This window comes from Boleophthalmus pectinirostris, unplaced genomic scaffold (genome assembly GCF_026225935.1).
Source record: "Boleophthalmus pectinirostris isolate CB_2022bp ecotype Guang Dong unplaced genomic scaffold, ASM2622593v1 HiC_scaffold_10, whole genome shotgun sequence".
Taxonomy (NCBI): domain Eukaryota; kingdom Metazoa; phylum Chordata; class Actinopteri; order Gobiiformes; family Gobiidae; genus Boleophthalmus; species Boleophthalmus pectinirostris.
The window spans coordinates 18,773,807-18,799,488 of NW_026570971.1; the positions used below are offsets into that span (position 1 = coordinate 18,773,807).

Here is a 25,682-nt window from a genome sequence, read left to right on the forward strand (position 1 = left end):
CAATCACAAGCAGACTTGTCACTATGTGGGCTGTCCAAACACAGCTGACCCCTTAGCACAGACCGCATACCACTCCTACAGCGCTTGAAAAAAACACCAGATCTGTATATAAGGAACATTGTGTCACAAGTGTTACATAAGTTTCACCAAAGTAACCCTTTCTCATTTGTAATGTTAAAGACTTGCAATTTGTGCAAGTTTATACAAATCACATGTTATTTCTTGTCAGAAATGTAGAAAATAAATAAGTAAAATTCAATTTAAAAATCTATATTTTTATGCTTTTAGGCAGCCTGAATAAAGTCAGACAATAGAAATAATCATTTGAATAGTTGACTAATCAAAAATCAATTGGTCGACCCACTGACCCCAACTAGTAAAATAATCTTTTGTTGCAGAGCGGAGACTTGTTTGTCATAGCAGTGGGTTTCCAAATGATGAAATAATAGAATAATAGAAATGTACAAGTTAAAACTAAATAATTTGAAGAGTGAAAGGTCTTCAATATATCAAATTGTTACAGAATGCTGAAACCCATACATTCAGCTTCACCAAGCTTCGCCATCTAATTACTTCATCTATGCCCCATACATATTTTGGATGTTGAAAATATCAATGAGTGAAATTACCAATATACAATTCAGTGCAGTAACAAGGCTTTTATTTTTCTTTTTTTTTTTGAGGTTTTTATTGCACTTACAATCCTTACAGTCAGCTTCCACAAACCCAGACTTTATTTGGTCTGGAGGAGGGCCTCCTCCTACTTGCCTCCAAATGTTGTTTATTTGGCTCTAATTTTTCACTTGTCTATATCTCTATTTAGAAAGTTCCAAAGTACAGCTTTAACTTAACTTTACTTCCATGAAATCACACAGGTGATGTGTTACACTGTCACTTGAGTACAATCTGATTCACATATATTTGAGGGGTGAGTAATATGGATCTACTGTGGAGAGGTCTTCAGGACAGCCCGCACACTGTGGAGCAAACACAAAACTTCAAATTAACTACTACAGAACACTACAGTTTTTTCAGCAGGATTTCTTTTGGTTTATATGGGTTAGGTTAGTACAGAATTCTTCCCTGATGTCTGAAACAAATTGAACCATGTGAAGATTATAAAGTCTTGTCTTATCTTAATTCAGATTGGCAAATAGAGAAACTAAACATGTAGCTACACATAAAAAAATAAAAATAAAATAACTTGTCAGTGTTAGCAATAACACTGTGGAGTTATCAGTGAAGAGAGAGTTAAGTCCCCCTGCTATCTGTTGTGGCTTCAAATGTTGTACTTGTTCTCCACAGATCTCCAAAGACTGGACAAGGTGCACTCACCATTTTGACTTCTTCATGAGTTCAACAGCTTCCATGACATTATCCAGATCCATGTTGTGTGTAATAAACTCATCCACCATTATCTTCTTTTCCATGTAGCATTTGACCATCTCCGTCACCCCATCCTTACCCTTAAACCCTAAAAAAAGAGAGACAATTATAAAAATAATCAAACGGACAACATTGCATATGTGTTACCTCCAAACAGTGCCCCCCTCCATGTGCGCCCAGAAATAAGGTCCACAGGTTGGACTGTGATGTTTTGAACCAAAGTGTAGCCCACGATCACACTCACCCCCCAAGCCTTGATTGTGGAGTGAAGAGCACTTTGCTATGCAAAGCCAGAAAAAGATTCAAACCCATTTTACTGCAAATATTGAAAATGACACATATACTATTATTACTTCATGCAGTTTGCCACCAGAATGAACTAGTTACCCACCATGACTGATGCACTCCCCACACACTCTATAGAGAAGTCCACTCCTCCATCTGTCATCTCCTGCAGAACCTCGTGGATGGGTTTGCTGTGGTCTGTGGGGTTCACAAAGTCAGTGGCTCCAATAATCTTGGCTTTCTCAAACTTCTCAGGGTTTGTGTCCACAGCAATAATCCTCTTGGCTCCTGCCGCCTTACAGCCCATAACTGCAGCAAGACCCACAGCTCCCAGACCAAACACAGCACAAGTGGAGCCCTCCTCCACCTACATCATATCATCACAGGAACAAAAATGTTACCTCAAACATAAATAACAATGCAACATTCTGCATGGCTGTACTATTTCATACAGGTGGTGTGCAATATTGTTAAAAAGCTGATTTTTGTTGTAAATAGCAAATTTTGGGGTCTGGTAGTATAACATTTGTGAATTAAGATTGATATTTCTCCTGAAAATGCCAAGTAATAGGGAAACCTCTTGCACCCCATCTGAGAGCATATGGCATCTCCACATTCTGCATTATCTATCATATATTTTCGATAGATGGTGAAAGTTTTTGTCTGGTAGGCTTTATAGAGTTTAGTGTGAAAGGAAATCACGGGGAGGCATTCAGTAAATAGTTTGTGTTATTTCATATTCATAAATATTGTAACCTTAGCTGTGTTCACAGCTGATCCGTATCCAGTGCAAATCCCACAGCCGATAAGACACACTTTATCCAGGGGAGCGTCAGGGTGGATCTTGGCCAAGTTAATTTGTCGAACCACAGTGTACTCTGTAAAAGTACTAAGGCCACAAAACTGCAGGATTTTTTTCCCTTTACAGCTGAACCTGGAGTCTACTGGACACATAACTTCCATGGGGATTTCACTCCTACAAATTAATAAAACATACAAGGTTACATAATGTAAATGTTCAACATGTAACCTTACAAGTGTCAAACTGACCAGGCTTTTACACACTGGTTTGTCTTTGGACTCTTACAGAAACGACATTCACGGCACTGTGAGAGAAACACAGGGATCACCTTATCACCTGCAAACAGATAATATTCATGTACTTTACCAAAAAAGGGTTAAGACATTCGAACAAACCATTTTGGTTAATAACCAGTAATTAAAAATACCTACTCATTAACATGTTTAGTCATAATTTATTTTTAAAACATTCCTAAATGTTTATTTAGGCAGAATGTTTTTGTCTAGGAAGAATTTGCAAATGTTTGTTAATTATGAACTACTCATGAACTCATGTAAAATCAGTCTTCCAGGTAGAATACATGGCAAAGGAGAAATGCAATTTGGCAACTGAACAAACTCCCCTGAAACGTTTTACAGCTCATCCAATCTGCTTCCTCAGTTCTGAAGTCCTAAAGAACTCATGAACTAATACTCATGAATGCCACTCAAACTTTTAACTGATAATTAACAAACACTTAAGAGAACAACATTATTAACACACTACTATTCATGCCTGCCACTTATTTGTAAATGTGAACATCATACTTGTAAACACATTTGTATAACCTTTCCTATTTGATACGTGTGGACGATTTATTGTACCAAACAGTTTAATAGTTATAAATGATTTTTTTACTTGTATGGGAAAAAAAAAAAAAAAATCATTAACATGAAAAACATTTAAATTTAACCAGGTTTGAATTTGGTGACCTATCACCTGCAAACAGATAATATTCATGTACTTTACCAAAATACTTTGTTTAGTGTGTCTTATTACGATTCATTGTACCAAACAATTTAACCGTTACACATACAATACTTATTTATGTGTGTGTGAAAACAAGAAAAACCTTTAAATCTAACCAGGTCTGAATTCGGTGACCTCAGCGCCCACACTCTCCACAATTCCAGCGGCCTCATGTCCAAGGACAACAGGAAAGCCGTCTTTGTGCATTCCTTCATACAGGTGGTACAGGTCTGTGTGGCACACTGCAGTGGCCACAATCTGCACATTAGAAACAGAAAATATGAAATATGTACTTAAAACATGAAAACCCTCCAGATTGATTTGACTGTTTTTTTCACCTTAATGCGAACCTCATGGACCTGGGGAGGAGCCACCTCGATTTCTTCTATGACCAAAGATGTGTTGGGCTCCCAGGCGACAGCTGCCTTACATTTTATGACCTAAAAATTTCACACTTCAAATTAAAGTTTGTAGCCTATAGTAGATTTAACTGAACCTTTGGGCAAGTGTGAGTAAGTGCTACACATCCTTTCAAACACCAGGGGTCTCTCAACCCCAATCATATGTATTACATAGAAAAAAAAAGTCACCCATTTCACAACACTTATATGCACTTTTAAATGATCATCCTTAATTAGTTTTAATATGTGTAAGCAAAGTCTGGGATCTCCCTGTATAAATGAAATGAAAAAAAAAATGAAAGTGGATACTCAGTTGTGCTATCAACCAAAATGTTATTTTAAATGCTACACTCTGGATGAGCAATGTTACAGAATAGCCCATATTCTGTAAGGAAATAGATTAAAAGTATAATTTCACCACTGAGAGAGTAAACATAGATAAGGCTTGTATGGCACAAGCTTTGACCCAGTAAAGAGAAGAAAGACCTACCTTTCCAGTTGTATCCATGTTGATTCCAAATAGTTTGAGGAAAAACTTGTAGATGACTGCACAGCGTAACTCCCTGAAGTGTTGGACATAAAATACTTTGTGCCTTAAATATATACAGACAATCAAGTCAATAATTCACCTGGCCCTGCTCCAACTGTGTGATATGTAATAGATAACTTTTATAGACCTGTGACCTTAAAATGGGCTTTGCCAACTTCCACAAACTTGTTAGCAGATTCAAGAAACAATCATAGCATAACAATATTATCGTCTATACCAATCTCTCAACAATGATTTATAAAATCAGGAATCTTTAACAAAAAGAACCGTATAAACAAAAACTGTGCATATAGCTTCAGGCTTATGTTGACAAAAACAGACTTTTTACTCAGACTCTTTTCAACAGACTCTAAAAAATCCAGAACAATTTCTAAACCTTTTTTGCTGTATCTTTGCTGCTTTTCTGGACCGAGATGTCTGTTGTTCTTTCTGGGATCTTGTTATGGCCCCAGGCCTTAATTTGTAATTTATTTTGTGTGCTTTAAATTATTTTGGTGGAACACCTCGATTCCTGCTGCAGGAGCCCTGGCTCGTGATTGGTGGGGCATGTCTACACCCACCTTACCTGCAGCCACCTCACCTGCAGCCTGCACCTGACCAGGGCTGCTGGCCTTGGTGGCCAGTATGCAATTTTGTGTTTGTGTGTGTTAAGGTCTGTTGTTTAGTTCTGTTTTGTGCCTTTTTTTAATTTGGTCACCCGATTCTGTTGGTGGTCTTATGTGGTTTAATTTGGGGAACTTGTGTTTTAGTTTTGTGTGTGTCCCTTTAGTTAACCACTCGTTATTGTGTAAGCCTGCATGACCCCTTTTGTGGCACAAAACTCGTTGACCGTTGTTTTGTTTCTTAATTTAGATTATTTTTTGTATATATTTGAGTCTGTTCTGTTAATTTACCTTTACACCCCTGTTAATTAAACATTATTTAATTTATTCCATTTTACATCTTGGTTTTATTTTTGTTACTTCCCTGTCCCTAGCAGAGCTGGGTCATAACAAATTGGGGGCTCGTCTGGGAGCATAATACCCTATCCCCCCTCAATAAATTGGTATTGATTGATTAAGAGGTTTGTATTAGGTACAAGTTTTTCAATTGATTTGTTTTTGCAAAATTTTGTAGTGGTGTTTGGTGACTGGTTGGTGGAACACTGCCAGTATGCCTGTGGCTGTTGTTTGAAGGCTATTGTTGTATGTGTGAAATTATGCCTTGTGTTGAGGTTATAGCAGATGAGGTTGGTGGACGGCCTGATCAACGAGACATATTTCCTCGTCCTATGTTCCTCTTGCCACCCAGATTTAATTTACCTTTACACCCCTGTTAATTAAACATTATTTAATTGATTCCGTTTTACATCTTGGTTTTATTTTTGTTACTTCTCTGTCCCTAGCAGAGCTGGGTCGTAACAGATCTGCTGTAGCCACTCCTCCAGGGGGGTTACAAACCCTGAGTGCTCCAATCACCGTGGGCACCACTGATGCCTTCACCTTCCAGGCCTTCTCCAGCTCTTCCTTGAGCCTCTGGTATTTCTCTAGTTTTTCGTGTTCCTGTTTCCTGAGATTACCATCACTTGGTCTTGCAATGTCCACCACCACGGCTTTGTTCTATTGCTTTTCCAACACCACTATTTCTGGTTGGTTCATCACCATCCTGTCCGTCTGTATCTGGAAGTCCCACAGGATCTTGGCTCAGTCATTCTCCACAACCTTTGGAGGTGTTTCCCACCTTGACCTTGGGGTCTCCACCCCATACTCTACACAGATGTTTCTGTATACTATGCCCGCCACTTGTTATGTATGCCCTGCCAGCATCTTACACCCGTGCAGTTATGTGCTGAACTGTCTCAGGAGCCTCTTTGCACAGCCTACACCGTGGGTCTTGTCTGGTGTGGTAGATCTGGGCCTCTATTGCCCGGGTGCTCAAGGCCTGCTCCTGAGCAGAAAGGATTAGTGCCTCAGTGCTGTCCTTCAGACCAGCCCTCTCAATCCATTGGTAGGATTTCTTGATATCAGCCACTTCAGTTATGTTCTGGTGGTATGCCCCGTGTAGGGGATTGTCCCGCCATGATGGTCCCTCCAGCACCTCTTCCTCTTAAGTCCATTGTCTGAGACATTCTCTGAGCATGTCATCTTTCAGGGCCTTGTCATTGATGCACTTATGGAGCTTGGATGTTTCATCTTGGACAGTGATTTCCACACTCATGGTCAGGAGCTTTCGTGTCTTAACATCTGTCATCTGTATCTCCTCCTTTGACCAGCTAAAGAGGTACACCATACTGGCTTGTCAAAGCCTGATCCCGTCAGATCTCAGAAGCTAAGCATGGCCGGGCCTGGTTAGTACTTGGGTGAGAGATCTCTGGGAAAATCAGGTGCCACACTGGGGCGCCAGTTAAAAAAAGAAAAACAAAAAACTGTCAGTGTCCTTAGGCAAGGCACTTCACCCACATTGACTAGTAAGAAAGTGTTGTGAGAGTGAGAGATGGTGCTGATCTGAAGGGCCAATGGTGCTGATTGACAGCCGCACTTCTGTCAGTCTGCCCCAAGGCAGCTGTGGCTACAATAGCCACCGGGTATGGAGTGAATGACTAATACTCTGTAAAGCCTTTTTGTGACATGTCTGTGAAAAGCGCTATATAAATAAAAAAAAACATACTTACATGCGAGATAATAAAGCCAGATGAATAAACTGCCTGTTCACAACACAACCTGCAAAAGTGTACGCTTAGTGGCAGAGTAATAGAGCGTGAGCTCTAGCCATGATGGAGACGGAGCCACTGCATTAAAGTCAAACTCGATTTTTTGGGCAATAGGACATAACATGAAAATAATTGGATAATTATTTTGCTGAGTAATTAATTACTTTTACATCATGGTAACTGAGTTACTAACTCAGTTACTTTATGGGAGAAGAAATTTGTAACAGTAACTAATAACTTTTTTTTTTTTAAGTAAAATGCCCAACATTGCATTTAAAACATAGCCACAGTGTTTAGATGACATCTTGTATCAGGCTACATTCACTCTTGCACACACATCATATTAAGATCGGAACTAAACTCATCTGATTAGTGCATTACATACTTACATACTTAAAACTTACTTTAAAAATTTGTCATGGACAATTTGACATAACTGAATCTCAATCTCGTTTTATATTCATTTAAATGCCCAAGCCTGATTTCTACTATATAAATAACTATACTACTACAACAACCTGTAGCTGTGGAGCTACCAGTAGCTCGCCAAGGGATTCTGAAATTATACCATTTTGCTGAATAACAGTTTGGTTAATTACATGCCTATTACCATTGTAAATGTATAATTCTGAAGCCCAACTTTGTGTACTTATAAGTGGACAGTGGTTTATGTTTTCTAGGCATCTAACTGTACCCAAAGGCTTCACTACTTCACTACAATCACTACAACAAAGTGCTCGATGAATATATGTAGTCTCTTTTGAGATGCTTACTGTAATTAACTTAATTAAACAAGTAGACAAAAAATGAACAAAATACATGTCACATACACTAGATTACATACTGCACATATGAGTTAATGTGGTGTAAAGTAAACTGAACCAGACCGTCCCCTAGAAAAGCGCAGTACAGTTTACTGTTACAAATTAATAGGTTTTCTCTGTAAACTGCCACCGTTGACCATTAGTGTAACAGAATCCAAATTCTAAAAGATTTTTATAGTTTAAAATAACATTTAGGAATAATATTTATGTAAGACAAGATAAAGTAGAAGGGAATCTGCCCTAATTTAATCAGGGAACACATGCCAGATGTACTTCTACATAAACAGTCTATCCAGTTCTAAGCAGAGTATTATCATGGTTTTGACCAATCAAAAGCAGAGTTGTCCCTATGTGGGCTGTTCAAACACAGCTGACCCCTTAGCACAGACCTCATACCACTCCTACAGCGCTTGAAAAAAACACCAGATCTGTATATAAGGAACATTGTGTCACAAGTGTTTCACCAAAATAACCTGTTGTGTTAAAAACTTGCAATTTGTACAAGTTCAGACTATTCAAAAGTATTTTTGTCAGAAATGCAGAAAATAAATAAATAAAAATTTTAAAATATATATTTTTTGCTTTTAGCAGTCTGAATAAAGTCAGACATGTACAGCATAAATCTAAGAAACTTTGACTTTTAATGGACTGCAATGATTAATTGGGGTTGGTTGACTATAAAAAGTAAGCAGTCATGTTTTAATAATCACAGAACAAGACATTTTTTACTAAGACAGTGGGATTAAAAATATATATATATATATATATATATATATATATATATATATATACACATACATTTCTGATTTTCATTGACAATACGCTTCATTTTCTAAATATTCTTTATTTAGAAGGCTTCAGTGACCATATTTCAATTATGCACAACAGATATAATGATTTTAAATAGTTGACTAATCGAAAATCTATTGGTGACTAATTGACCCACTGACCCCAACTGGTAAAATAATCTTATGTTGCAGAGCAGAGACTTATTTGTCATAGCAGTGGGTTTCCAAATGATGAAATGATGTAGAATTGTACAAGTTAAAACTAAATAATTTGAAGAGTGAAAGGTCTTCAATATATCAAATTGTTACAGAATGCTGAAACCCATACATTCAGCTTCACCAAGCTTCGCCATCTAATTACTTCATCTATGCCCCATACATATTTGGATGTTGAAAATATCAATGAGTGAAATTACCAATATACAATTCAGTGCAGTAACAAGGCTTTTATTTTTCTTTTTTTTTGAGGTTTTTATTGCACTTACAATCCTTACAGTCAGCTTCCACAAACCCAGACTTTATTTGGTCTGGAGGAGGGCCTCCTCCTACTTGCCTCCAAATGTTGTTTATTTGGCTCTAATTTTTCACTTGTCTATCTCTATTTAGAAAGTTCCAAAGTACAGCTTTAACTTAACTTTACTTCCATGAAATCACACAGGTGATGTGTTACACTGTCACTTGAGTACAATCTGATTCACATATATTTGAGGGGTGAGTAATATGGATCTACTGTGGAGAGGTCTTCAGGACAGCCCGCACACTGTGGAGCAAACACAAAACTTCAAATTAACTACTACAGAACACTACAGTTTTTTCAGCAGGATTTCTTTTGGTTTATATGGGTTAGGTTAGTACAGAATTCTTCCCTGATGTCTGAAACAAATTGAACCATGTGAAGATTATAAAGTCTTGTCTTATCTTAATTCAGATTGGCAAATAGAGAAACTAAACATGTAGCTACATAAAAAAATAAAAATAAAATAACTTGTCAGTGTTAGCAATAACACTGTGGAGTTATCAGTGAAGAGAGAGTTAAGTCCCCCTGCTATCTGTTGTGGCTTCAAATGTTGTACTTGTTCTCCACAGATCTCCAAAGACTGGACAAGGTGCACTCACCATTTTGACTTCTTCATGAGTTCAACAGCTTCCATGACATTATCCAGATCCATGTTGTGTGTAATAAACTCATCCACCATCATCTTCTTTTCCATGTAGCATTTGACCATCTCCATCACCCCATCCTTACCCTTAAACCCTAAAAAAAAGAGAGACAATTATAAAAATAATCAAACAGACAACATTGCATATGTGTTACCTCCAAACAGTGCCCCCCTCCATGTGCGCCCAGAAATAAGGTCCACAGGTTGGACTGTGATGTTTTGAACCAAAGTGTAGCCCACGATCACACTCACCCCCCAAGCCTTGATTGTGGAGTGAAGAGCACTTTGCTATGCAAAGCCAGAAAAAGATTCAAACCCATTTTACTGCAAATATTGAAAATGACACATATACTATTATTACTTCATGCAGTTTGCCACCAGAATGAACTAGTTACCCACCATGACTGATGCACTCCCCACACACTCTATAGAGAAGTCCACTCCTCCATCTGTCATCTCCTGCAGAACCTCGTGGATGGGTTTGCTGTGGTCTGTGGGGTTCACAAAGTCAGTGGCTCCAATAATCTTGGCTTTCTCAAACTTCTCAGGGTTTGTGTCCACAGCAATAATCCTCTTGGCTCCTGCCGCCTTACAGCCCATAACTGCAGCAAGACCCACAGCTCCCAGACCAAACACAGCACAAGTGGAGCCCTCCTCCACCTACATCATATCATCACAGGAACAAAAATGTTACCTCAACATAAATAAATACATATATGATATAGATCATTTATTATATAGCGTGAACCCTTTACCCATTAAATTAGGCATGTTGCTGGGTTTCAGATAACATTGCAACATTCTGCATGGCTGTACTATTTCATACAGGTGGTGTGCAATATTGTTAAAAAGCAGATTTTTGTTGTAAATAGCAAATTCTGGGGTCTGGTAGTATAACATTTGTGAATTAAGATTGGTATTTCTCCTGAAAATCTGAGAGCATATGGCATCTCCACATTCTGCATTATCTATCATATATTTTCGATAGATGGTGAAAGTTTTTGTCTGGTAGGCTTTATAGAATTTAGTGTGAAAGGAAATCACGGGTGAGGCATTCAGTAAATAGTTTGTGTTATTTCATATTCATAAATATTGTAACCTTAGCTGTGTTCACAGCTGATCCGTATCCAGTGCAAATCCCACAGCCGATAAGACACACTTTATCCAGGGGAGCGTCAGGGTGGATCTTGGCCAAGTTAATTTGTCGAACCACAGTGTACTCTGTAAAAGTACCAAGGCCACCAAACTTCAGGATTTTTTTCCCTTTGCAGCTGAACCCGGAGTCTACTGGACACATAACTTCCATGCGCATTTCACTCCTACAAATTAATAAAACATATGAGGTTATATAATGTAAATGTTCAACATGTAACCTTACAAGTGTCAAACTGACCAGGCTTTTACACACTGGTTTGTCTTTGGACTCTTACAGAAACGACATTCACGGCACTGTGAGAGAAACACAGGGATCACCTTATCACCTGCAAACAGATAATATTCATGTACTTTACCAAAATGCTTTGTTTAGTGTCTTATTACGATTTATTGTACCAAACAATTTAACAGTTATACATAAACTACTTATTTATGTGTGTGTGTGAAAACAAGAAAAACATTTAAATCTAACCAGGTCTGAATTCGGTGACCTCAGCGCCCACACTCTCCACAATTCCAGCGGCCTCATGTCCAAGGACAACAGGAAAGCCGTCTTTGTGCATTCCTTCATACAGGTGGTACAGGTCTGTGTGGCACACTGCAGTGGCCACAATCTGCACATTAGAAACAAAATATATGAAATATGTACTTAAAACATGAAAACCCTCCAGATGTTTTTCTCACCTTAATGCGAACCTCATGGACCTGGGGAGGAGCCACCTCGATTTCTTCTATGACCAAAGGTGTGTTGGGCTCCCAGGCGACAGCTGCCTTACATTTTATGACCTAAAAATTTCACACTTCAAATTAGTTTGTAGCCTATAGTAGATTTAACTGAACTTTTGGGCAAGTGTGAGTAAGTGCTACACATCCTTTCAAACACCAGGGGTCTCTCAACCCCAATCATATGTATTACATAGAAAAAAAAGTCACCCATTTCACAACACTTATATGCACTTTTAAATGATCATCCTTAATTAGTTTTAATAAGCAAAGGCTGGGATCTCCCTGTATAAATGAAATGAAAAAAAAATGAAAGTGGATACTCAGTTGTGCTATCAACCAAAATGTTATTTCAAATGCTACAGTCTGGATGAGCAATGTTACAGAATAGCCCATATTCTGTAAGGAAATAGATTAAAACTATAATTTCACCACTGAGAGTAAGCATAGATAACGCTTGTATGGCACAAGCTTTGACCTAGTAAAGAGAAGAAAGACCTACCTTTCCAGTTGTATCCATGTTGATTCCAAATAGCTTGAGAAAAAACTTTGAAAAGACTGTGCTCCGTAACTCCCTGAACTCCTGCGAGTGTTGGACACAAAAACAGAAGCAGGCTCTGTGTTTTAATTATATACAGCCAATCAAGACCATAGTTCATCTGGCCCTGGTCCAACTGTGTGAGCTGTAAGAGATACATTTTATACCCCTGAAACATCACTTATTATAAATACAGATTATATACAAACCAGTATCCTCATCTAACCTAAAATCAAAATGGGCTTTGCCAACTCCCACAAACTTCCCAGAGAAAAAAAAATTGCTGCTCAAATATGTCTTTTTTTAAGCTTGGGAGACAAAGTTGAGACACTCATTGTAGTCTCATTATAGTTCTAGACCAACATATAGCTTTGGCTAATAATCATAACGACAACTAAATGTTCCATTTTAGAACATGTTCCAAATGCAGTCATTAATGAATCTCAAGGTTTACATATCATTGTAGACAGAATGTTCAAAGTTTCAAAAGTTGGGTATAAAGAGATTAATTGGATGTCTTCAGGAATTTCTCAGTACATTTTTAAGAGACAACGTGTCTATGGAAGATGGTGACTGGTTCATATTTTGGGTACAGTTCTCTGGATGCAGCTTTTATCACTTGTTTTGTAGTCATCACCTTGGTTCAGGAAAAGACGCTCACACTGCCTCCAGTCGACTTCTACCTGCAACACATACTTAAATATCTTAATAAAAACCAGAGGGGAAAAAACTTAAACTTATATACTTATATACATACACTTAATAAAGCTAAAATAATTATGATCATAATTATTTAATATTTAATAATATACTTTCAATTTCCCATACAAATACTCTTCACATAAATACATTATTTAGCTACTACTAGAATATATTAAATAATATGAACTTTTTCATGCTGTCTGCTTGAATATAGAAAAGGAACACATGGTGGAATTGTGTTGTAGGGTTAGGTGTAGCCTGCTCGTTTGGGCTAACTGAAACACAAACTGTTCGGTGGCATTTCTACTTGAGAGTTTCCACATACAATAGTATGTAGACTGTATAATTGAACACACTGAAAGTGAAGCACACACCAGTGCATTTTCTGTCCCAGACTCACAGTTAAATCAAGTGCAGTTCTACAGTCACGGTCTACAATGATAACAATAATGCTAGCGGTAGCTGCTAGCGCTAGCATTGTTGTTAGCATTGTTAGCTTCAACCTAACTAGCTGTGAGCCACAGAGAAATGTACAAAGTGTGAGTGCAAGTGCATTCTTGAGGTGATTCCAAATGATGTAGTTTGTCCATAGCCACTAAATGAAATGAAGACGTCTGCATCTGAGCAAGTGCTAGCATGATTAGCTCATTAATTAAACAAGAGTTATCATAAATGTGCATTAAAAATGGTTAAACCAAGCTAAAGATAACTTACCTCTATTGTAGTTGAGAGCGGGCCTGCTTTTTCCATTAGAAGGGGTTAAATGGGCCTACTGTTGATAGTAGGAGACGTTTTGTTGAGTTCCTGACAGACGTGTTCTTCAGCCGCTCTGAAACAGCAGAGCCAAAATGTTCAGCAGCTCCAGTCACACCAAACCCACACTGACCAATGGGCTTAAAGTTTGTCCAAGTTCAAGTTGAGTAACAGATGAGAAGTACGACACGGAGGCTAGTCTGAGGTTAGTTTGAGCAGAAGGATAAACACAGTGAAAGTTTGAGATTTAGTTCTGGCCAAATAGATCTCCTTCATGTCAACAGAGGAGTCTAACCTGAGCACTTCAGTGGCCTGTTTCTCAGGAGCAAAATATGAGAAGCTGGAGCAATAAGCCAGTTGCTCACAGTGGTCTTAAACAATGCTCAAAATGGTCTAGGACAGGGTTGTCAAACTCATTTTGGTCCGGGGGCCGTATTCAACCTACTTTGATCCCAAAGAGGCCGGATCAGAAAACTCATGGTATATATACTCCAAAAATAACAATAAGTTCAAATATTTGTGCAGAGAAACACAAATCTATTACAAAAATCTTTTTTAATTGATGAAATCTTTCTTTTACAAAATATTATAATATTATGAACAACCTGAAACTTTAAGAAAAATGCAATTTCAACACAATGTTTTAACATTACCTTGTATGCAAATAGGAATAAGTAAATTTTTCTTGGAAAATCCTGCACTCTGCATCCACTTTTCTCAATTTTGCTGATGAGGGTGTCACAGTCAACAGTCAAAACGATCCTCCTTTAAGAACATTTGGAAAGAGGCAAGTGTTCATTTGTGCTGCTCTGGTGGTAGGGGCCACGCAGGCTCTGGAGACGCTGCTATGCTAAGCGGCGCAGAAAATTACCAATATTTTAATAGAAAATATAATTAAAATATTTTAGAAGAAAATCAGCCGAGGGCCAGATTAAAGGTCTTGGAGGGCCGGATCCGTCCCCCGGGAGAAAGACATGAGATTTTACTGAGATCTCCTCTTTGGATTTTCTTCCCTCTGGGAAGCAGATTCAAGAAACATAGTGAATCATAGCATAACAATATTATCGCTTGTCAATCTCTCGACCATGATTTATACATTCAGAAATGTCTAACAAAATGTAACATGTAAACAAAATCTGTGCGTATAATTTTGGGTTTATGTGGACAATAACAGACTTTTTAACTTTGACCTCTAAAAAAATTGGAACAATTCCTCTTGTTTTACCTCCTTTTTAAACAATCGTTTAAGCATAATTTGTTCAGCCTGATTTGAACTTTGAACCGCTTGACTGGTTCTGGATGTTCCAGACTGTTGTTGCTTGGTTGTTATGTAACTTAGTTTATGTATTCTGATGAGAGTTCACTGTGATAGGTAAAACCACCTGTCACTCAGAGTATAACAGAGCCTGACCAGTAGAAAGAGCGCTTTGAGAGAGTGGAATTATTATTACAGTATATTTGTACAGACATGTAACAGTCACATGTTAAATAAGCTGGAGAGGGGCATTTAGGATACTATTCAATTGTATTGCAAATACGCATATATTGCACATTTCTTCATTTCATGGCTGTCATTGTGAATGCATTGATATTTGGTGTATTTACATGCAGTGGATTGAACACTTCTGTGCAGGGTGATAACTGTGTATAGCCTTACCTTTGTGTAACTTCTCGTTTTTCCCTATTGACGGTAGTAAATATTTTGTGACCCTGGACTGAACAGTGCAAGTGTGTGCTGTCCAAACACAGCTGGCTCTCGGCACACACAATGTCCACATACCACTCCTTATCTAGCCCTCAACATGAAATAAAACATTAGGAGGAGTGTATTCCAAGTGCTATTCTATTCAAATAATAATACATGTTACGTTTTATTTGAAAATAGTGAAAACTAATACCACAAAATGCTTTCAAAAATATTTTTATTTCAGTTCATGGAAAAGGGAGGAACTCATTTCAACTGTGCACAGCAAACATTAGCCCTCATTCTTCTTAAACCAGATTTACCCATACTAATGCACATCAGAATTTCATGGTAAATACTGGAAGGAAGAGCAAATTTGCAGATGGTTTACTTAAAGGAGAAACAATCAACTTTTTAGCAACTTAACACAGCATTCTGTACGGCAAACTAGGATAATTATCAGCTATGGTTTTACTTTTCCCCTGGAAATGTGGCTGTGGGTCTAGTTAAGGTGTTTTAAATGTTTTAAACAGGATTCAGTATGCATCTACTATGGAGAGGGCTTCATGACGACTCGGATGCTGTGGAGCAAAAACAAAACAGCCATAAGAAAAAAGGCAGTTAATAAAGTACATTTTGGCTTATTATTGAGTACTAAAGCCTGGAGAAAGCACTCTCACCATTTTGACTTCTTCATGAGTTCAACAGCTTCCATGACATTATTCAGGTCCATGTTGTGTGTAATAAACTCATCCAGCATCAGCTTCTTTTCCATGTAGCGTTTGACCATCTCCACCGCCCCATCCTTACTCTTAAATCCTAAAACAAAACATAAAATAATTGATTAATAATTAAAAAAAAGCCATGGCATAATGATCAGACCCATTAACTGTTACCTCCAAATAGCGCCCCCTTCCATGTGCGCCCAGTAATAAGGTCACCAGGTCGAGCTGTGAACGTCTGAATCAGATTATAGCCCACAATCACACTCACCCCCCAAGCTGGAACTGTGGAGTGAAGAGCACTTTCCTGCAGAGTCAGAAATGTGCAAAATTATCAAGTTGGAAAAAAAATTATAATAAAATGAAATAAAATGAGCCAAAAGTTTCATTTGATATATTCAGTTAATGTGTCTTTGCCACAGGGCCTATGCTGAGTAAGGGGTGTTTAAGGGGAACCTCAACCATTTGTCATAACAAGTGGAATTTAAGTGCAATGCAACAGGCATAAGGATGGATTTTTCAAAACAATATTGTTAAGTATTTGTAGAGAAAGTTTCAGTGGTTGTCATCTGGACTCTGTTTTTGCAGTCAAGACTTTTCGGCTCCCATCCAGAAGCCAATTTTACAAATGATGGAACTGGCTTGAAGCACTGGGAATTTATCCACCTCCTACTACAATCCTACTCTGATTAACTCCAGGACCAATGAATCACTACACCGTCTTATTGTTGAGTATTGTTGTTGGCTCCAGGTTTAGGTTTCTCACAGTGAGGAGCAGTACATGCAACCACTCTGCAGCAATCTCAGTTTCATGGTGTGTTCACATTTTTCAACAACACATTAAAATTGGGACTTAACTCAGACTAAACCTGGAACAGAACTAAACCAAGATCAGCATTTTATTGTCTGATAATCAGGAATTGAGTTGTTGTTAGCTTGACCGTCACAGCAAAACTCTGCTTTAGCCTCTGAAAGGTATCTTGTCAGTGCCGTAGCTACCCATTAAGCATATTACGCAAAAAGGGCACCAAGTGCTTGCAGGGACACCTCGTGAATCCTCGCAAAACTACTGGCATAGCATCTGGCTGCCCACAGCACTTTGAGCAGTCATCATGACTACACAGAATATCGGTCCTCAATTTTCACACATCGCACATCACAGCATCTGTGTGTAAGGCGGATGGTTAGCTACGGCTCTGTATCTTGTGGTAATGTTTTTATGTGTCTTCCTCTTTGCTGCAAAATCAGTTGCATCCAGGGCCATCAGATTGGGGGAGTAAATGGCCCTTTACCCAGGGCCCAGTGCAAGGAGGGGCCCCTCGCAAAGTCTGTAGAGTGCATTTTCTATTAGACAACATGGAGTATGGGCCCACCAAGATGGTTTGTACTTAGGGCTCAGAGATTTGTGCTATACCCCTGGTTGCACCAAAAGTGAAGTTGTAGTTCTTTCTAACTACCCACCACGACTGATCCACTCCCCACACACTCCAGGGAGAAGTCCACTCCTCCATCTGTCATCTCCTGCAGAACCTCGTGGATGGGTTTGCTGTGGTCTTTGGGGTTCACAAAGTCAGTGGCTCCAATAATCTTGGCTTTCTCAAACTTCTCAGGGTTTGTGTCCACAGCAAAAATCCTCTTGGCTCCTGCCGCCTTACAGCCCATAACTGCAGCGAGACCCACAGCTCCCAGACCAAACACAGCACAAGTGGAGCCCTCCTCCACCTACAGAGAAGCATTGATATTTCTACTCAGTGAATAATCATTAAAAATGCACTATTTAACTTTTCTGGTGGAAAGTCCGCCACCTGCTTGTCCCCATACTGATGGCATTGTTTTGCCTGGAATCTTCCATAGTATGGCATTACACTTTTTAAACTCCATGGGGATAAGCAGGTGATGCCACCAGGTCAAGTTAGGTGAAATGTGTGGAGAGGCAGTAAGAATGCAATTCCCTCAGGCACCATATAATAAATGCAACACATACTTCTAACCTTAGCTATGTTCACAGCTGATCCGTATCCAGTGCTAATCCCACAGCCAATGAGACACACTTTTTCCAGGGGAGCGTCAGGGTGTATCTTGGCCAAATTAATTTCCTTGATCACAGAGTACTCTGAAAAAGTACTAACACCTAAAAACTGCAGGACTTTTTTCCCTTTACAGCTGAGCCTCGAGTCTGAAGCAGTCATAGTATCTTGGCGGACTTCACTCCTACACAACGAATTAAGGAATACATATTGTACTGCATTTATCATAAGAATTGAATATCTACAATAAAAACTCACCAGCTTTTAACGCAGTGATTTGTCTTTGGACTCTTGCAGAACAAACAATTGCGGCACTGTGCGAGGAACAGGGGGATCACCTTGTCACCTGAACAATAAAATAATGAAATCTGAAGCTAAATAAATACAGCATTCTTCTGTTAAATAAATCTAACCAGGTTTGAATTCAGTGACTCCAGATCCCACACTCTCCACTATTCCAGCGGCCTCATGTCCAAGCACCACAGGGAAGCCATCTTTGTGCATTCCTTCATACAGGTGGTACAGGTCTGAGTGGCACACTGCAGTGGCCACAATCTGATAAAACAATTTAGAACAAACACATTTTTCAAAAAAATATGAATCACTTCATTAGAATTTTGAAAAATCAAAAGAAAATCTGTACTTTTTCCTCACCTTAACACGAACCTCATTGGCCTGTGGTGGAGCCACCTCAATTTCTTCCATGACCAAAGGTGTGTTGGGCTCCCAGGCGACAGCTGCCTTACATTTTATGACCTTAAGATGTAATAAATTAAAGTACATATAATGAATGACTTTTTACGCACCAGCAATAAGACAGAGAAAAGCAAACTGGGTATCACTTTACTGTAGCCTTTATACCATGTTCGTACAGTATAATTTAACAATATGCAAACTTAAACCTTACTAGCACGCTTTACATGTTAAAATATGTATACTGAATTAGTAATACAGTAAAACACAGTGTGACTGAAAAGTGGTGTACATCTATATAAAGTTTTTAAAGAACCCAGTACAAGACATGCATGGCACAACATTTCACGAGTTTGAAAGTCATCTTCTAAATAGAAATGTGCAAAGTAACCCGAATTTGTGACAGATCCAAACCTTTCCAGCTGTGTCCATGTTGATTCCAAATTGTTTGTGGATAAAGTTGAAGATAGTGCAGCTCAAATCCAGCGTTAAACAGGGAGCTGGATCAGGCACACAGACTCTTAAATACATGCAGCTCAAGGGGGTAGGTGTTCACTTGGACATGCTCCACAAATGACTACAAGAGAAAGGTGCTATAAGGTCATTCTACAGTGCTTAACAAGTTGTTTTATTTAAATAGCATTACAAACAAGTAAGTGTGGTACACCAAGGTATAGGTGCAACTTGAAAATGGGTTACAATTAATTTTCACCAAATTCTAGACAGCAGAAGTAAGATAGGAGAGAATATAACATGACCAAACTCCCGTATTAAGCTAAGCTGTGCTACAAATAACAGCAGACATTAGCAATGTCAAACATTCACCATGTTTAAATAGCGCCCTTTAGCCTTGGCTACTCTCTTGTTTGTTTTGTTGTAATGTCCTAATTTATCTGCAGCAATTTGACTTTGAGGAATGCCATGCATTCATATAACCAACATGTCATTGTAAGCAGTATTGCTGCTTCTCCCCAATAAGTTCAAGCTGACTGTAACAAACAGGCTGGTTTGTTATGAGAACATGAGAACACTCAGCACCTTCACCCTTCACGAAGACACTTTAAAACACTGCACTTTTGATAGCACACAGCACTTTAAACATATTTGCACATATTGCAAAAAGACATTGCACACAATTGGTTTTAAAATGTATTGTCTTTCCTTTTACTGCTTTTAATCCTGTGGTACTTTAATTGAAAGCTGCTGATCCCTGGAGGAAAAGGAGACAGAATTAAATTGAATTAGTGCAATATATATATGGTGCAATATATCTGTTTTGAAATGTTTTAAGTATGGATGTGTGTGGTAGGGTAGTTTATGGTGTTTTAATGAATGGTGTGGTTCTACTTTTTACTTACATCCTTTTATCTTCTGTCCAGGTCCCAAAAGAGTTCCCCTGGCACGAGCTCCCATTTTTAAGGTTCCAGGCAGGACCATGTGCGTTATATTGTACAGGGGTCATAGGTTAGATGTTTTATTGGTTTATGGGCTTTAAAGTTTCATTGGTGTATGGTTTTAGGTTTATGGTTTCTTGCACATTTTGTAATGATTGAAAACAAAAAGTAAATTGTGGCCCACTGCTTCATGTCTTTGTGTGGATTTTTAGACCTTACTCACTGAATCCCAACCTGCTCACGGTCAACCTATGTCACACAGACCCAGTGTTAAGGCTAATCTTTTACTGTGAACACATTTTAAGGCGTTAATAAGTCACTACCCTTCACAGACTGGGAGCCTCATATTCATGTTTACAGAGATTTCAAACATTGTGCATGTTTGTGAGACAGTTTAGCCAAGCCTTCATTCTTGTTTGTATCAATGTTTAAATCCTAATTTGAACTACAGATACCATTTTGTATCTGTAGAGTGTCTTACAAAAGTATTCAGAAATTCAAACAATATTCTATTTAGATTAGTTATAACAATAAAAAATGCAGATGAAAGTAAGTGATGGAAAAAAGATGGCATAAAACATTTACCGGTAATGATCCACCAGCTCAGTATCATTGCATAATTTTTTATGAAAAAAAAAAACAAAAAAAACAAGAGCAAACATGTCTGAAATAGTCAAGGCACAAAATATGTGACAGTGATTGAAACTAAGAGTGTTTTTGTAGCAATCTGTTCACAATGAATTGATCTTTAGGTCAGATGATGAATTGACCATTGCTTTCCAATGCTTTTAGGACATAATACCATAATTATTCTAAAAAAAATATAGTCAACAGGCATTTTAAAGTTATTTTAAGTTATTTGCAGTTATCAGTTGGAGCGGAACCCGGTGAACTACAGCCTTGTTGACTGGACTGACTCGTGGGAGTTGAGCTGGACTGTCTTAGGAATCAATCTAAACACAGTTGGAAAGGCTACAAAATCTATATTAGGTGAATTATCTTAATTTTTTGGGTGATAAAGGATATGCTGTGTCACAAACCATAGGTCTTAATGAGATAGCACCAGCCTGAATGTTTTATGATATGTGTTTTTGTCTATTTTGTTTAAGATGGATAGTGTCTATTAGATGGTTTGTTCAGATAGTTAAGTTGGTCCATAACTAAATAGCTGCTATCCATGGTCCCTTTAGACCATGTATCAGTCAGCCCAGGGGGTCCTCAATGAGTATGGTCCTTTACCTTGGCGATCTTTCATGTGCTGCAGTTTCATCAGTTCACAGGCATTATTTCCAGTCACCAATCTCACCTCGGTGTCTAGGCTTGGCACATGCAAAAAGCTCATGTGTGCAAATTACTTTAATTGTTCCTGTTATGGAATGTTCTCTCTTGTTCCAGGAATGTCGGCCTGGGTGAAGACACCAGGTAGAGGATAGAAGACATTATCATTCAGAGCAACAACCTCTAGCTCTGAAATAACATAATTGTCCACAAACTTGTCCTGAGACATGCTTCTTAGCAGGAAGGTGGAAATTTCTCCTTTGGCTTCCAAGTCCCCCACTGTACTACCAGTGTTTGTAAGTGCTATATTATCATCTTGGCATGTTTGGTCCTTACTTGCACGGGTATTATAGGAGACACACACTCCTGGTGCACGTCCTGATCTTCACCTGTTGGCTGCTGTGTGCTCTTGGAGGTGTCCCATTCATTGGATGAAGGATGGTGGGGTGCTTCTGCCTGCACAGATCAAACTCCTCAGCCTCTCCGGTAAGTTCTATTCCAAGGTACTGGAGAGGAGAATCCGGCCGATAGTTGAACCTCAGATTCAGGAGGAGCAGTGTGGTTTTCGCTCTGAGCGCAGAACACTGGAACAGCTCTATGCTCTCCATCAGGTGCTCTAGGGTTCATGGCAGTTTGCCCAACCAGATGTGCTTTGTGGATTTGGAGAAGGCATTCAACCGTGTCCCTCGTGGTGTCCTGTGGGGGGTGCTCCGGCAGTATGGGGTCTGGTGCCTTTTGCTAAGGGCTGTCCGGTCCCTGTATGACCGGAGCAGGAGCTGTGTTGCTGGTAGTATGTCAGACCTGTTCCTGGTGCATGTTGGACCCCGCCAGAGCTGCCCGTTGTCACCAGTTCTGTTCATTGTATTTATGGACAAAATTTGTAGGTGCAGTCAGGGGCTGGAGGGGGTCCAGTTTGGGGACCACAGGATCTCATCTCTGGTGTTTGCAGATGATGTTGTCCTCTTAGCTTCATCACATCAGGACATGAAATGTACACTGGAGTGGTTTTCAGCCGAGTGTAACTGGGATGAAGCTCAGCTCTTCCAAGTCCGAGGCCATGGTTCTCGATCGATAAAAGGGGGCTTGCCCTCTCTGGGTGGGTGGAGAGGCCCTGCCTCAGGTGGACGAGAAAAAAACATTCTGATTTGAACATAATCATAGCGTAATCATATGTAATAGATGAAAACAATAAATGTAATTGTACCAGCAAAAAAACAACTTTCAGCTCTGGTTATCTATTAACTAACTGTTATCTATTAACTAACTGTTACCTAACTATTCAAATAAGATAAGTTTCCAATCCACCCTAATTCAAATACAAAGAGATGCGAGTCTCAAGAGCAATAGGGAAAAGCAGACAATCACTATTTAAAACAATACAAAAAACTCAAACAGTGCATAGTGAGGGCCCCCAGATTGCCAACGCCACCACTGGCTGGGGAAATCCTCTGCACTTGTGTCAATTACATTTCAGTTAAACACTATATTCAAACTCAGTAGGTTTGTTTGTATACCCTAGCCATTTTTTCATTATTATCAGATATTTCTGCTTTGGACCATTAGTTTCTCTTGTCCAGGTCTTCTTCAGGTAACAATGGCTTTAAACATAACTACGGCTCTCCTCAATGGAAGTATGTACACAACACGTCTTGGACCTGAACATTACCTGCTACCTGCTTAAGCTTGGCCTCTACATTTGTTGAAAACTTTGCTCCATCAGGATCTCACAAAGATAAAGGACACGGTAAGATTATGAATGAAATTCCTCACAACGAATGTATGGGGCTTCTGATTTAAGGGAACAGGTTTTTTGCATGAAGAGCTGCTGTAATTTGTTATAGACTATTCCATAAAAATTCTCAAAGTGGGAAGTAAAAATGAACTGAGCACTGTAAGCCAGTTAAAGTTACTATGAAAACTATGGAAGAAGATGCTATGTCTACAGAAGGAACAAACTGTTAAGGAATCACTGGTCAGACCCAAATATGCAAAGGGAAAAAGTATTTATTACACAAAAATAGTCTTGGCAGGGGGATAGATTCCAGGGGAGGCAGGACGGGTCCGGGTTGGCTGCAGATGAGAGGTCTGTGGAGATGGAGGCTGACCGGAGGCTTACCGGAGGCTTACAGAAACTGGTGGGTACGGGATGAGGCTGGCTCCAAATGAAGTGCTGGGGATAGTACAAAAGAAACAGGTAAACATCAAAAAGTATCAGGAATTCTCAAAAATCTTAAAAAAGCCTGAGTAGTTCACCGCTGGGATGACGGAACGATCTGGCACTGGAGAGCAGGTCAGCAGGTCTTTTATTGTAGGAGATGATTACTGATGAAGAACAGGAGTGGAGCTCAGCAGGTGCATGATTGGGCCCCACCCAGGAAATGCCAAACAAGGTAAGTGGATACAGAGAGAGGGAGCAGGGAAAGGGGGGGTAGGAGGAGCAGGGAGAACCCTCACACAAACTCCGTAACGAAAAAAATTACAAACTCACAAGGGACATTCATGAACTCATAGTGTTCAAGCAAAATGCACCTGAGGTCCTGACAGTATATGAGAGCTTGGAAAACTGAGAACCAATGCAAAGTTTCATGAGTTATTAAAACTAGTTTTGTTATACTGTAGTAATAATACTAATACTAATACTAATAATAATACTTATAATAATAATAATAATAATAAACACAGACCTTTTAGGTCTAATTATATTTGGCACAAAAAAGGTTTAACAAGTCATAAAAAGTCATAATATAATAGAAAATCAAAAATGGTGTTGCCAAGAATAAATTATGTCAAAATCTCATCTCATTTCCGTGAACCAAATCTTGTGTCTTATCTCAGGGGAATGTTAGGGATGAGATGAGACACAACTCCTACAGGATGGGGCCATGGAAACCCAACATGTGTATGTGTGTGCATATGTGTGTGTGAAGAGAAAATACTTGGTGGTTTAAAGTTTCTTTGTTTCAATCTATACAAATGTGTGTGTATGTCTGCATTGTTTTTGTTTTGGTTCAGTGTTCGTCCCATCCTAAGGAGCGCTCCATGATTTATTGACCCATGAATGGAAGAATTGAACTTACTGCAATAACTACACAGTCATTTACACACTTACTATTACATTAACAGGTTTAACACAGACATCCATGGGGCAACAGGGGATCTTTCTCACTAATGGGTGTGGTTTTTCTTTAGGTGGGTGCTTTCTTGTTTTGGTGTGGGCCAATGACCATGTAATTGGCAACAGGAAAGGGGCAGTGCTTGTTGTTTAAAAACCCTGTGAACCTCTCTTTTACTCTAGCCACATCTCAGTTCTCTTTCCTTGCCTCCGTTTCCTTGCTTCCTCTCCTCGATCCTCCATTTTTCAGCTGTCAATCAAATGCACCATATTAAGTCCCAAGAGGAAGCGAGGGGAAGGAAACCGCAGAGGAAACATTATTTGTGTCAGTGAGGAGTTTATATTGTTGCAAGTTAAGAACAGATACAGCAGCAAATGATGCTTGACATGTAAAATAATCCTGAATTTGATATTAAAATTAAGGAGCTAGGAAAAGGCTGTCCCCTTCACCTTCAGCTCATGTCTCCTCCTGCCTCCCTCCTCTTGCCTCCCTCCTCTGATCTTCTCTCCTCACTGTGTCTCCTCTGTGAGTGGGATTTCTTCATCCATTTACTGCAGAATTGAGGAGAAGAATCAAGGAAAAGGAAGTGAGTAAAGAGAAATGTGATGCGACCTCTCTCATCCTGTTGTGTCGAAGGTCAGTAGAAAGCCGCTCATCACATCACACCTATAGCACTTTGATATCAAATGGTTAATGGAATAGTGATAACTAGACCTTATTTTAATGCTTTAACCAAATATTTGTAACTGAAAATCCTCTCACTCTTTTGTTTACCTGTCTAGCCGAGGTTCTCCAGGCAGTCCAAAGTCCAGTCGGCCGCTCTGTGGTTGAAACCAGGGCACGCTGGGGACAAGGTTGCACACCAGCCATGCCAGCTATTGATTGTGAGTCACAGAGCCAGTTCAGTCCGTCCATAAACCTGCACCTGGACAAGCTCTCAAAGCCCAAAACCAACTCTGCCTTCCCTTTGTGACACTTTAATTATAATAAAATCAGTGAAAGTAAAG

General features: G+C 39.1%; 2 protein-coding genes and 1 pseudogene across 4 annotated transcripts; all 3 read right to left on the minus strand.

Moving 5' to 3' along the window:
• Positions 1–688: 688 nt before the first annotated feature.
• LOC110155256 (alcohol dehydrogenase 1-like) lies at positions 689–3,992 on the minus strand (annotated as a pseudogene).
• Positions 3,993–8,954: 4,962 nt separating this feature from the next.
• LOC129411264 (alcohol dehydrogenase 1-like) lies at positions 8,955–13,993 on the minus strand. Of its 3 annotated transcripts, none has more exons than XM_055161585.1 (11): positions 13,726–13,993; positions 12,947–12,992; positions 12,274–12,354; positions 11,733–11,834; positions 11,521–11,662; positions 11,287–11,374; positions 10,993–11,212; positions 10,293–10,553; positions 10,049–10,181; positions 9,850–9,988; positions 8,955–9,493 (listed from the first exon to the last, which is right to left on the minus strand). In XM_055161585.1, the coding sequence occupies exons 3-11, from the start codon at positions 12,289–12,291 to the stop codon at positions 9,460–9,462; spliced, it is 1,137 nt and encodes a 378-aa protein (XP_055017560.1). In that variant the 5' UTR covers positions 12,292–12,354; positions 12,947–12,992; positions 13,726–13,993; the 3' UTR covers positions 8,955–9,459. The 3 variants fall into 3 exon arrangements, with proteins under 3 accessions (XP_055017560.1, XP_055017564.1, XP_055017567.1); XM_055161589.1 differs by having other exon boundaries at positions 12,274–12,454; XM_055161592.1 differs by lacking the exon at positions 12,274–12,354 and having other exon boundaries at positions 8,956–9,493; positions 13,726–13,991.
• A 1,683-nt stretch (positions 13,994–15,676) lies between these two features.
• LOC110155303 (alcohol dehydrogenase 1-like) lies at positions 15,677–20,279 on the minus strand. Its single transcript, XM_055156546.1, has 11 exons — positions 20,249–20,279; positions 20,052–20,100; positions 19,305–19,467; positions 18,852–18,953; positions 18,611–18,752; positions 18,456–18,543; positions 18,162–18,381; positions 17,632–17,892; positions 16,345–16,477; positions 16,129–16,267; positions 15,677–16,029 (listed from the first exon to the last, which is right to left on the minus strand). The coding sequence occupies exons 3-11, from the start codon at positions 19,419–19,421 to the stop codon at positions 15,999–16,001; spliced, it is 1,233 nt and encodes a 410-aa protein (XP_055012521.1). The 5' UTR covers positions 19,422–19,467; positions 20,052–20,100; positions 20,249–20,279; the 3' UTR covers positions 15,677–15,998.
• Positions 20,280–25,682: the final 5,403 nt, after the last annotated feature.

Bases quoted from the DNA above. Each gene is read 5' to 3' on its own strand.
- LOC110155303 (XM_055156546.1), bottom strand. From the start codon at position 19,421: ATGTATTTAAGAGTCTGTGTGCCTGATCCAGCTCCCTGTTTAACGCTG. The intron at 18,544-18,610 runs GTTAGATTTATT...TTTATTGTTCAG, and splicing joins AGTCACTGAATTCAAACCTG to GTGACAAGGTGATCCCCCTG. The intron at 18,382-18,455 runs GTGAGTTTTTAT...TTCGTTGTGTAG, and splicing joins AATCACTGCGTTAAAAGCTG to GAGTGAAGTCCGCCAAGATA.
- LOC129411264 (XM_055161585.1), bottom strand. The intron at 11,213-11,286 runs GTCAGTTTGACA...ATTAATTTGTAG, and splicing joins AACCAGTGTGTAAAAGCCTG to GAGTGAAATGCGCATGGAAG. The intron at 9,494-9,849 runs GTGAGTGCACCT...TTTGCTCCACAG, and splicing joins CTCATGAAGAAGTCAAAATG to TGTGCGGGCTGTCCTGAAGA.